At 41.4% G+C, this 12708-nt stretch overlaps 1 protein-coding gene across 2 annotated transcripts; it reads left to right on the forward strand.

The window, feature by feature from the left end:
- Positions 1 to 1403: 1403 nt before the first annotated feature.
- Positions 1404 to 6012, forward strand: LOC126578697 (chymotrypsin-C-like). Of its 2 annotated transcripts, none has more exons than XM_050241541.1 (2): positions 1404 to 2655; positions 5323 to 6012. In XM_050241541.1, exons 1-2 carry the CDS (start codon positions 1800 to 1802, stop codon positions 5712 to 5714), a joined length of 1248 nt encoding a protein of 415 aa, XP_050097498.1. In that variant the 5' UTR covers positions 1404 to 1799; the 3' UTR covers positions 5715 to 6012. The 2 variants fall into 2 exon arrangements, with proteins under 2 accessions (XP_050097498.1, XP_050097497.1); XM_050241540.1 differs by lacking the exon at positions 5323 to 6012 and adding an exon at positions 3129 to 3597 and having other exon boundaries at positions 1433 to 2655.
- The last annotated feature ends 6696 nt before the right edge of the window (positions 6013 to 12708 follow it).

Raw genomic sequence — 12708 nt, forward strand, 5'->3', positions numbered from 1 at the left:
TGTAGTTTAGGGCGGCCACGTCCAAACCAGACACGGCACGATGGTATTCAATGCAAACCGGAATTGACCAACATAGGCATGAGCATGCACACTACCACTGCTGCTACTATGCTTGCGCAATTCGTCTACTTGCACCACCGATCGCCACCTCCTCCTGTCACCCACAAGTGGCACGTAATTTGCAACGTAATCTGCACACACGATGCGACGATGGTGTTCCTTTGGCTCACTTTCGAATCAATTTTTTCTGTTAAACTTTTACGACTGATCCCAGGGGTGCAAAAGAAGCAAGCTAGAAGAGGCACAGAAACGGTTAAAAACACATCTCCAGAAGAAATCAAACGGTTGTCTGCGGTAAATCCACTGCCCAAAGACACCAACATAGATGGCACGGGATTATGCTGTTGCTCCTGACGACCACCTGTGGAATGCGCGATGCTCGTGAGGTACGCGGGTTTATGCTCGCAGTATTACGAACCTCAAACTGCCGCCGTTTGGGGCTACGGTTGAGCGTGAGTTGTGAATTGATAAGCCGGAAACACACACGACACAGGCACACGCATGAGCTCAGCGACGATTATCTTTTTCACAAATCGACGGACATTTCCATACGCCGCGCAACGCGACACGCATGATCGTTTGCAGAGCAAGCAAGCCGCGCACCAACACGTCGATCACAAAAAAAGACAATACCGATCCTCGCACCGACGCGACGCACTCAAACTGCGCTTACCGAGAAGCGACACGCCGTAACGGAATAAATTACGAGCGTCCTAACACCCGGCACTAAAGAACGCACTTTTCCTCAGAAAAAAACGATTTAAATTGTAATCATAAAGTGGGAAAAGTAAATTAAACTACGAAATTAAAAATTCCAAAAAATGAACGCAAACAAAACAAATAAAAAGCCACGCAAAACGTCAAGCTCTACCGAGGGGCGTTTGAAAGACCAGCTAGAGAGCCTTTTGTTTGCTGGATTTCATTTTGACAATAAGGGTCAGTTTTTCGGTAAAACGCAACATCTGCCCCAGACGATTTGTCTTTTTTATCTATTTTTCACCTGACCTTCATTTAACAACATAAATTAAGATAAAAGGGAGGAGGGGAGCTGGAAGGAAACACTTCTAAAATTATAATCGGAACTATGCTATAGAAATTCACCTACCTCCCACATCTATATAGAGTAAGCAAAAACAAGTTTATCCATCCTTTGAAGAAATTTACCATTCAAATGATTTTTCATGGAAAACCTCAGCAAAGAAAGTGTATCACGATATGTGATAGTGTTGTTTTTATTCTTTTTCAATGGTCCTTAAAAGGCACCATCCTTTTGGTTATTAAACGCACCTTGCACCCAAGTAGCACAAAAGGTGCACAATCGATCTCTTTCGGATACCGCAAAGAACACTATCCGTACGAAATATAACAATAGAAGAAAGACCCATTTATTACTTCAGCCTGAACAAAAACTGGCGCAATTTTGGATCAACCGACACGTGGTAAAGAAGAGTTCAGAATATCAAACACGTTTGCTCGTATTGAGGAGATATGAAACGTAAAATAAGCATTTTTTTAACTGTAATAATTATCGCATATTAGCTTATTGACCCCCATTACAAAAGTTGATTTGAACAAAAAACCCTAAAAAATGTTTCATCCAAACCGCACTGCAGAATATGCCGTGCTTTTAGCTTATTTCAAGTCGTTCTGCAGCAATTTGAACAAACCTTATCACCCAGCATTCACTGATCCGCGAGCAACGTTTCATTACGCGTTAAGGCATTGAGACGATCAGAACCATGATTCCTCTTTGCCTGTTGTTGGTGTTTGTAAATTATAATTTCCTAGCTGCGCAAGCTACTACACAGTGCGGCGTGAGACAAATTAAGGTTCGTCGGTTGTTAACTAACGGCTACGATACACAACCCGGAGACTATCCATGGCACTCGGCTGTTTTTCACCTGAAACCAAAAAGAGAGTACGTTTGCGGAGGCTCTCTTATCTCCCCTAGAGCGATCGTCACATCGGCCCACTGTGTAACCGTACCGAATCGAAATATGGTACGTAATGCGGATGAACTGCTGGTGAAACTGGGCCTATACACTCTCTTCGAGGATTCGGAATCGGTTCAGGAGCATTCGATCGTTCGTACTATCATACACAATGCATTCACGCACGAAGCCTTCCAAAATGATATCGCTCTACTAATCACACAATCCCAGATCAACTTCAACAACTATGTACAACCTGTATGCTTACCTAAGAAATCTTTACTAAGAACAACAGTTCCGGGTGTAGTCTTGGGATGGGGATACACAGAAGACATGAATGTGGCAAACGTACTCCGAGCAGCATCAGCACCGATCGTGAGCCATCGGGAATGTCGTGAGAGTAACACGGTTGCGTATGGTAGCTTACTGGATGAAACAATGTTCTGCGCAGGATGGCGCAACGGTACCAATCCTTGCAATGGAGACAGCGGTGGTGGCCTGTTTATGCAAACCGATTCCGGCAGATGGATCCTAAATGGCATCGTGACCGTCACTGCGGCTAACAGACAAAACGAAAACGCGTGCAGCACATCCGATTATACCGTGTTCGTCGATGTAGCCAAGTACGTCAAATGGATTGATCAGCAGCTACAGATCCGCCGTGGTACGTATTGCAGTGTGTGTTCGGTGTATTGATTGTGAAGGGGGTTCACCAAACATGGTTCAAGTGAATGGTTTGTGCACGGGGACCGAGTATTGGTTCGAAAATAAGGCATTAAAAGACTGCTGATTACGGGAGTCCCCGCAACGCCGCAAGGCGACCCGTGAACACGCATAATGATTATCAGCAAATTTTTCAACGTTAATGCACATTGTCTGGTAGAGGAGATGACGATGAGAACAACATCCAGTTCAGTTTGCTTGTGGATCTGCGAGAAGATCATCATGCTGCACGTGAATATGAAGTTCGTTCTAGTGCTCGTTGTGCTCGTGCTGTACTTTGCAAACGCGAATGCTATCATCTCCGATTATGACGATCAGAGTAGGAAATGTGGTTCATGTTTTACTCAAAAATACTACAGTGATTCTATAATAACTTAATGTAAATGGTTCTCATCTCATTCTCGTTGCTTGTAGCTCCCACCACAAAAGGATGCGCTTGTGAGTCCCCAAAAAGCAAACGGTACGTGGTGCACAACAACAAACCTGTGACATTCTTCGAAGCGTGGAGAATGTGCCAACACCTCGGACATGGACTTGCTACAATCACCAGCAAGGCTGACAGTGACTTGATTGCAGCGGCAATCAATACGTCGAGCTCTACTACAGGGCCTTGGTGGATCGGTGGCACAGATCTCGGCAATGAAGGATTATTTACCTGGATTTCCACAAATAAGCTGGTCGGCTACGGAACTGGGTACCTCAATTTCTCTCCTAACCAACCGGATAATGCTGGCAGCAATGAACATTGCTTGGAAATAGGACGTTGGGGAGGTGTTGCTTGGAACGATGCTCCTTGCGAATTTAAGCAGAAATTCATCTGTGAATATGTTGCATGATTCTTATTGTCTTCTAAAATGGTTCAATAAACTAGAAGAATTGATTTGAGGAAGTGACAGAAGCATCCACTGGAAGCGAGATGACGATCGATAGATGAGCGTTCTACTTCATTCGTGTGTTTGCTGGCGATACATAATGTACACAATAAATGAAATTTTTTTATTTTTGTTTAACTTCACTGTATGTTTCAATCTGTAGTGCCGTATAAGATTGTTTAAGAGCTTAGCAATAACTATTTACAATATCAAAACGACCCTGTGCGCGACCCTGTGTGACGATACGCATATGCGCGATTCAAAACAAGCCAAAAACATGTGCTTGAAGTGTAGAAATTCCCATACATCTCCTTAAAAGATGCGGGTTATCCGAACTATTTTCATTTCCTGAAGTTGCTTCTCTGTTTGTGAAGATTTTTATAAATATTTGATGAAGATTGAACATTGGTTAACTTTTCAACCATCAGGTGATATGATAATTCATGGTTCCGTTTCCTCCAATACAGCAAAAAATACAAACACATTTTCATAAACTTTATCCCCGCATTTGCTATTCTATCGCTCGTGCTATCACGCACGATGCATCAGGAGAGTCGAAAAAAATTGATGTGCAATTTAACACACGTCTTTGCTTCAGACTTCAACAAACGTTCAAAATGTTTACTTTTGGTTAAAAAAGCGGTGACGGGGCGGTTACATAAAGAAGCCGTGGTGTACCACTGGCCGATGAGGACTGCGATATTGCGAAACTGTCGCAACCGTATCGAGTACCAGAACCGGATAGGCGATGGTTTTGGGGACGCTGCAAGTATCCCTGCGCTTTTCATCGATGAAGGGAAAGTACCCGGTGCAAGAAGTGATCGACGACGACAGCGGTGGTCTCAGGAACAGTTTCCGAGTATGATAAACAGTGTGGTCCGTCCGAACGTCGAAGCTTCTCCTAGCAGGTGATTTCAATGCCTGGTCACCATACTGGGGAGTGCAAATGCCTAAAACCACGCGGGGAGATTCAGGAGGTAACCGCTCGCATGAACTTATTACTGTTGAATGAGGCATTAGCGAGCACATATACACTGCAAAAGTGTCTAGCTCACTGTCATTCGGATTACAGAAGCGGATACAGGATGGCAGCAATAGTAGCAGAAGGAGTGACAGTAGACAACCTAGTGAAGCGGATGTACAAATGGAAGGAGGTTTTCAAAAATGATAAGCTATACTCATCAGAACGTTACTAAGAGCAACAGTTTCGGGTGTCATCTTGGGATAGAATTGATTGTGAAGGGGATTCACCAAACACGTTTCAAGTGAAAGGTTTGTGTACGGTGGCCGAATATTGGTTCGAAAATAAGGAGTCAAAAGATTGCTGATTACGGGAGTCCCCCAAAACGCAGCAAGACGATTCGTGAACTCACGCAAAGGTTATCATCAAGTTTTCGAACATAAATGCATATTGCCTGATAGATAAGATATACGTTTGACGATAAAAACAACATCCAAGTCAGTTTGATTGCTGCTTTTAGACATATATAAGGACGAACGAGTTCGTATGTTTGTCAGTTTGCTTGTTGATCTGCGAAAAGATGATCATGCTTCACGTGAATATGAAGTCCATATTGGCGCTCGTTTTGCTCGTGCTATACTTTACAACCGCGAACGCTTTCAACCATCATTATCGCAATCGGAGTAGGAAATGTGTTCCATGTTTAACCCGAAAATTCCATAATATGCTGAGTGTAAACAGCTCTCACCTTCTATTATACTCTCATTGCTTCTAGTTCCTACCACCAAAAGATACGTGGTGCACAACAACAGACCTGTGACATTCTTCGAAGCGTGGAGAAATTGCCAACACCTCGGACATGGACTAGCTACAATCACCAGCAAGGCTGACAGTGACTTGATTGCAGCGGCAATCAATACGTCGAGCTCTACTACAGGACCTTGGTGGATCGGTGGCACAGATCTCGGCTATGAAGGAATTTTTACGTGGATTACCACGAATCAGCTGGTCGGCTACGGAACAGGGTACCTCAATTTCTCTCCTCACCAACCGGATAATTACGACGACAATGAACATTGCTTGGAAATAGGTCGTTGGGGAGGTGTTGCTTGGAACGATGCTGTTTGCGATACAAAGCAGAAATTCATCTGTGAATATTTTGCATGATTGTTATTATGTTCAAAAACGATTGATGTTCAAAATGAAAATGAAATAAAATGGAAGAAATTGCATTGAGGAAATTAATAGAATCATGATCGACAATTTTTCACTTAAATAATTTTCAAACAAAGAATATCGAACCTATAAGGTCAAAGCAAGTGATTTGCAAAGAATAAAGTTAGATGTTCTAGCAAAAAAAAATCACAAGGCCTTTGTGACCGAAATTGTCGAATTTACAGACGAAAGTGTGGTGGACTATAGAGGTGGGCTTTTACTTATGCCGTTCACTGTACCTTCTTGTAGCAAATTCCAGGAGACTGTACCAAAATGTAGAAAGAATAAGAAATTATTATCTCAAAACATTTACTTTATTCAAATAAGGAAGTAATTGAAATGGTTCTGTTATTTATACTAGTTATCTGATATGATATGTGCTATGCTATCGTATTTAAATTTTAATGTTAATTTTCAATGTCCTACCGTTATCAATTTTAAGTAGGAAGCTAAATTACCTTTTCCGTGTGCTTGTAAATCTGCAACCAATTTCGCTTCATCTCCACCGAAAGCAAAATAAAAATAATTGGCAACTATTGGTGCGATAGCATCAAACATTGATTTTGTGATCATTACCATTATGTCATCGATACTGTTGGTAACATGAACCTTTTTGTTTATGGCAAAATTTAGTGCAGTTTCCAGCCATACCACGTGTCCCATCAACACTGCTTCTCGGAACGCTGTATTGCCTTGTCTATCTTTAATGGAAAAATCAGGCGAATAGTCGAGTAGTACACTAAGAATGTCTATTCCCGGTCTGAGCACGGAGAAGTGAAGTAAAGTTCTATGATGAACGTTTTTTGTATTCAAAGTACTAACATTTACTTCTAGCAAGTGCCTTAGTGCCTCCGTAGGATTTTGCAGTCCTCCACATACAGCCATCATTGCAGGCGTTAGCCCCACACAGTTTTGTGCATTTATCTTTAATTTCTTCTCTATCAACACCTTCATAACATCTAACCTGTCGCACATGATGGCATGATGCAGCAGTGTGTTGCCATCCCCATCATCATGTTCACGAAAATTGGCTCCTTTACTGCATCGCAGGTCATTCTCTAAACAATGATCAATCAAAAACAACGCAACCGACCGATCGGCAGTGTATTGGAAAGAGAAATGAATCCCAGCTAACGAAATGGCATCTTGCATCAACAGTGGATTCGCTCCTTCGGTGCAAAGCAATTGCAATATCTTCTTTGCATCTCCCGTGAAATCACGACTAGTTGCTTCTTTTTTACGTTTCGCTGTCTGCTTGTCGACACCTTGCACATCTGTGTTTCCTTTCAGTTTTCCAAAACTGTTTTTCAACCGACTTTTAAGCTTAAGCGATTTTTCGGTTGCATCTGGAAAGCAACCGTGCAGGGGTATTTGCCCATTTGTTGTCATGAAATTCACAAACGATTTGTTGCTTGCATTCTCATCAAGAAGAGCGAACATCATACAGAACCCATTATTTAGCTTAACAGCACATTTTGTGTGTGAGCCTGTCTTAACAACAAGAGTTAAAAGCATCACCTTACATGCCTCATCGTCGAAGAACTCGGGAATTGGGTCGCCAAATTGGTAGCATTCCATATCACGTGCAAGCTTATCAAGGTGCGCAGTCAAATTTCCATTGGTAACATCCTTTAATGGCGTATAAAACACTCTCCTGTTGCTAGTTAAGGTCTCCGTTAAAAGTGGTGTATTTAACACATCTGCATCAATGATATTTTGTATCATTTCCTCACAATATTTACGAAGTTCACTGTATTTCTTTATGTCTTCTAAATTAAACTGCTCTTCTGTGGTAGCGCCTGTTCTACGAAATACAATACAGTCTAAACGCCCTATTCCGTCCAATAGCTGCGTAGATCGACAACAATCTAGCAGGAGTTTTACACACTCCAAATCTACAGCCTCAACTGCTTGATGGAGTGCTGTTTCTTTTTGCTTCGTAGGTTGTTGAAAATATGCTAAAATTTTCCATTTACTTAATACACACATAGGGAGCGCAAGTGATTTGTGTGTGGCAGATTCATTCAGATAATTCCACTCGGCTGCAACCTTGGCTAGTTTCTCCATTATGAGACTGATTACACGCTGATCTGACACTTGTATAGCTGTTTGTAAAATCGAGGAGCAATCTAAATAATCAAACCCCATTCTTTCGAGAACATTCAGCAATTTTCTATTTGTTGAATATTGCGAAATGGCTATGGCCATAGGATGAATCATTTCGTCACTATACCGATACTGTTGATTTATTTGCCCAAGGGCCATACACCGTTTCACCGTGTTCAATATCTTTCTGCATCCTTTTGAGACCAATAGTTGCAAACATGTTTGATATTTCATAGGCGAGCATACTTTTTTGTTAAACACAACGTTATTTAAGGATATGGTTATATCCTTCGACTCAATAATGTATCGCACGCAGGCCCAACTTTCGTTCTTGATATTGGCGTACAAAACTTCAGTCCAAAACGGTTCATTATTTGATGAAACCAACTTATGTTTGATGGACAATCTGACAAGTTTTGCGTTTCCAAATAGTTTCAAACTCCGTCCAGTCAACGAAACGATATCACTGTCGGATGAAACTGCCGTTTTTTCTAATATGTTTTCTACAACATCAACATTATTAGAAAGTAATGCAATCGAAAGGCAGGAATAATAATGTGGGTCGCTTATATTTAACAGCAGATTTACAGCAATACTATTCCAATGGAGTTTTATTGCATAGAATATGGCTTCGTAGTATTGCGTCTCCGCCGAAACATTTATAAGCCGATTACTCGTTTCCTGCATACCGAAGATGATGGCGGCACTTAATTCATTATTTTGTAACAAAGCAGTACAATCCACACTTGAAATAAATTCCTCAACAGCACGATCATTTCCACATCGTACCATTTGGTGCAAATTGTTCAAAGTATTCTCGCCACTTGAAAACATTGGCCATCTATTATCGCGTTTAAGTTCGTCTACTAAACAAGGCCAATAATACAGTTCATCCGGAGGTAGGGATTCACTTTCTAAGATCGAATGCAATTTAAAGGCAGTTGCATAGTCAGCCCTTTCAATGGCAGCGATGTAGCGAAACTCAGCGGAAATAATATTTCTAGAAAACCCTTTAATATAACCATCCAACAAAGCGGCCATCGAATTCGATACCTTGCCAGCAAACAAACAATCGTTACATTGAGACGATTGGTTTTGCTTTATGCGACAACATTTTTTGGGTAAAAAGAGGGCAATATTTACCCAACAACCGGCTCGTAACGTATTGAACGTGTCCATTAAATTTTGTTCCCGTATCGCTTTCAACAATCGAGACTGCTGATCGAGGTGGAAAGTAGTGTAGCTATTGTTGGTTTTTATCTCAAGTTCATTGGCAGCTTTCTGTTCTTGGAATAGATCGATTTTACTTTCTGTCATAACTAATGCATTCGCAAACAGATGCATTTCGTCGCTGTTTGTTAAAATTCTATAGGAAAGAGCATCATGAGCCAAGGAGTTTCGAAGATTGCGGCCCTGCATGTTGGGCACTCCCTTTCTTATCCAGTGTGTGTTATCTCCAAAATAATTAACACTCTTCAGAAGCTCACATATTTCCAGCATATAAAACTCCAGAGCTGGAAGCACGAACGATATGTCTTCCTTGTTTTTCTCCACAAGATCTTCGATGGAACGTATCTTGACACAGCTCAACACATTCCGCAACTTTTCCAACAGCTTCTTAAAGACTCCTAGTAGTTGGGCTTTATCACGGGTTCGCATTGCGTCCAATTTTGGATTTCTCTTCCCACAGTAGCGTTCGAAAAAGGCCCATTTCAGACGCACTCCATACGTATCGTGCATGAAACGATACAGTTCCGACTTTCCGTTTTGCAGCTGGCTCAATATCTTGCTGTGATGCTTTTCCTCAATCTTCAACTCTTCCATCCACTTTTGTACTATAGTTGGGCATTCATATTGCTCGAAATTGTTCGTTCTGCGCTCCGCCACTTTCAAAATGTCAATTATGGATTGCGAATTAAGAGTAACTAAAGATAGATCTCTCCACTGTAACGATGATAGTTGCACTTCGCACGGTTTCCATAAATCGACAATCTTATCATACACCTCATTTGGTTGCCTTCGTAGATTATATGCAAGCAATCGGCGAACGGTTGATAACTCTGCTCCCGGTTGACGACACGCGACAGTCACATCTTCATAACTAATGTGATCACGAGAACGAACATGATCGTGAAAGTTGTCTATAATACTTGCTTTAGTTTGCAGCATGCACACCACGTAGGAAAGAGCTTTTCTATCTCGTAATAATATTCGCCTTTTACACATCGCTTCTGCTTGATTTAATAGCTGTTGAATGTGCTGCTTCACGTAGGTAATGCAGCTCATCTGCTGAGCATTAAAAGCTCTCATGTTCCCAACGTACCCAAACAGCTCTGATAACTGGGAAATCGATCTACACCTGTACGCCTTTCCATAAAAGTTCTGTCTAACACTCTCGGTCGTTATAACAAACAGCATCTCGAACATGGCTATCGTTGCCTCGATGGATCGGAATAACAAGCTAAACAGCATAGCATCTTCTTTGGCATCGACCAATATTTTGCTCATCGGACACCCGTGCGAAAAGAACTCTCGGTGGCTTTTACATATCTCGGCAAATGTGCTTGTCAGTGTTGCGTTCACGACAGCACTCGCCTTCGTTGGCATGTTCGAAGTTTCTTTAGTGTTCTTGATCGCTTCTCCTATCACTTGAATGAGTTTCTTCGTAGCGCCCACCATTAAGTCATAGTCTATCTCCTTGCACGAGATGGCATTATGGGCGTATCGTAAAATTTTCTGAACCGAATATAGCTGTTTAGCTAGAGCGTAGTCTTTCCTGATTGTCTTGCAGAGTTTGCGACATTTGGTTGATATCAACCGGTCAAAGATAAAATTTTCCTGGAACATGATCTCAAGCGCCTTTTGTTCACATTCGACTGCATCTTCCACAATCTTCGGATTGTTTTTCCAGATTCCTCTAATTCGGTTTATAATGTTCATCTTGCTGTGTATGATGGTTAATTGTTGGTCACTTGCACACCTCTTTCCAAGTACTTCTTTACGCAACAATTCTTCCACATTTTCCAATGATTGTTCAACATCGAGCGAGCTATCGCTTTGCTTAATGAGTTCAGTCAGCTTACTTTGTAGAATCTGCAGACAAGGTTTCAGTTTTTGCAGCTGCATTGAAATCATCCAGATATATTCCATTATGCTCCGTTTGTGATAAATACACTTGAACGATACATGTCGCTCGTTATGTGATTTGAAGATGGACAGATATACTGCCAAGCCAAATATCGCTTCGGTCATTGGTAGATGACGGAAGGCATTTTTATAATAAAAATGCAAAATATACAACCGATTATGAATTGTTTCCATTAGCCGCAGTATACCATTACGAGGCCTACGTAGTTCTACCGCATCATTGTAGTGGTGCAGGTGTTCCCAGGATTCCGTTATCACGTTGATATGATGTTGCCAGTCTTTGTAATTCAGCTTGGTAGCATCTCCACTCATAGCGGTATAGCTATGCTTTGACAGCAGCCATTGCAGATATATTTTAAGCTTTGGATTGATCGGCATGCATTTCATGTTCAGTTCAATTAACGCCTCACTAACGTATTGAAATTCTTGCTCGTTCGACACTTCGGGATGCAGATTACGGAATTCTTTGAAGACGAGTATTGATCCATGGCGAATCACCAAAGAAAAGGCCTCTCCCATACTGACCGATGCTGTTTCTGCTTTTATAAGGTCACATAATGGGGATGATGATTCTTTTCTCGCAAACTTTTCCTTCGTCAGATTCATCGCATTCACCACATAATCCATGGCCGTCTCTTCCTGCGCATTCTTACGATAAGGATCGATAAGGCCATTATTTAACAGATGTTTCATCACCTCAAATCGAACGTCCTCTGGTAACTCAACGCACATATGTAGCGGCGATTGGCTGTAGGTCTTTTCGAACTGAAGCATAGTTTCAAGTGAACATGTTTCAATAACTTTCTCTAATAACTGCACATCACCATTGATTAAAACACCGTGAAGCTCCAATACTTTTTCACTCTGACCTTCCATCCTTTTTTGCTTTTCAAACTCTGTATAAATTACGGACCAATCAAACACGGTACCACCTCTCGAAGCCAATGCTCATCGACTAATGATAAGGTACTGACTGTTGCCGCATATAAAATACTGCAGATTAAAAACGACCAACTAAGCGAATCTGAACGAGAGCACCTATACTTACATGACCGCGGGGATCGCGCATATAAGTACCTTTATGTCTTTGTTTTTGTGGGACGTTTCCAAAGAACACGCAATGGTCCGGCCGACATACAAAGTAATCTCTTACCATCATTTCACGGCACCTTCAATGCCGTGGGATTTCCATGCTTTGTGCGTATAGCAAGCTATTCTAACTTTTGTTACTGCAGTCGTGCACCAATCACTATTTTTCTGGGCAACAGCATTGCCTTGTCGGGATCAGTCTCGACCATTCCTACTCTAGATTTTTTTACAGGACCTACACTATCGTCAGAGATCTGCAGATGGATCTATATATTCTAATATCTGACTAAAACACTTGCTATTTTTTCTTACGTCTTAGGATATTTTAATGATGCAGAGAGTTTTTGGCCTTAGCGTCCTCTACACCGTTCCCTTCCATGCTTGACTTTAAAAAAACACCCATTCTTTATCATTTACAATGTAGTTGCCCTTCCGCACAATATTCATTTAGATCTGTGTTGCTGCGTTGTTATCATATAGAATACGTTTATTGTGTTTTTTTGGTTTAAGTTGCAATGTAAGCTCACGCCGTTTACATATTTTTTAAAATAAATAAATAACTTCCCCTCTCTTTTAATGTATGAAACATTATCTTTCCTTGCCA

Source organism: Anopheles aquasalis, chromosome 3 (genome assembly GCF_943734665.1).
Source record: "Anopheles aquasalis chromosome 3, idAnoAquaMG_Q_19, whole genome shotgun sequence".
NCBI lineage: Eukaryota > Metazoa > Arthropoda > Insecta > Diptera > Culicidae > Anopheles > Anopheles aquasalis.

Coding starts and splice junctions, on each gene's coding strand:
- LOC126578697 (XM_050241540.1), top strand. CDS start 1,800: ATGATTCCTCTTTGCCTGTTGTTGGTGTTTGTAAATTATAATTTCCTA. Junction 2,656..3,128: donor GCAGCTACAGATCCGCCGTG/GTACGTATTGCA, acceptor CGTTGCTTGTAG/CTCCCACCACAAAAGGATGC.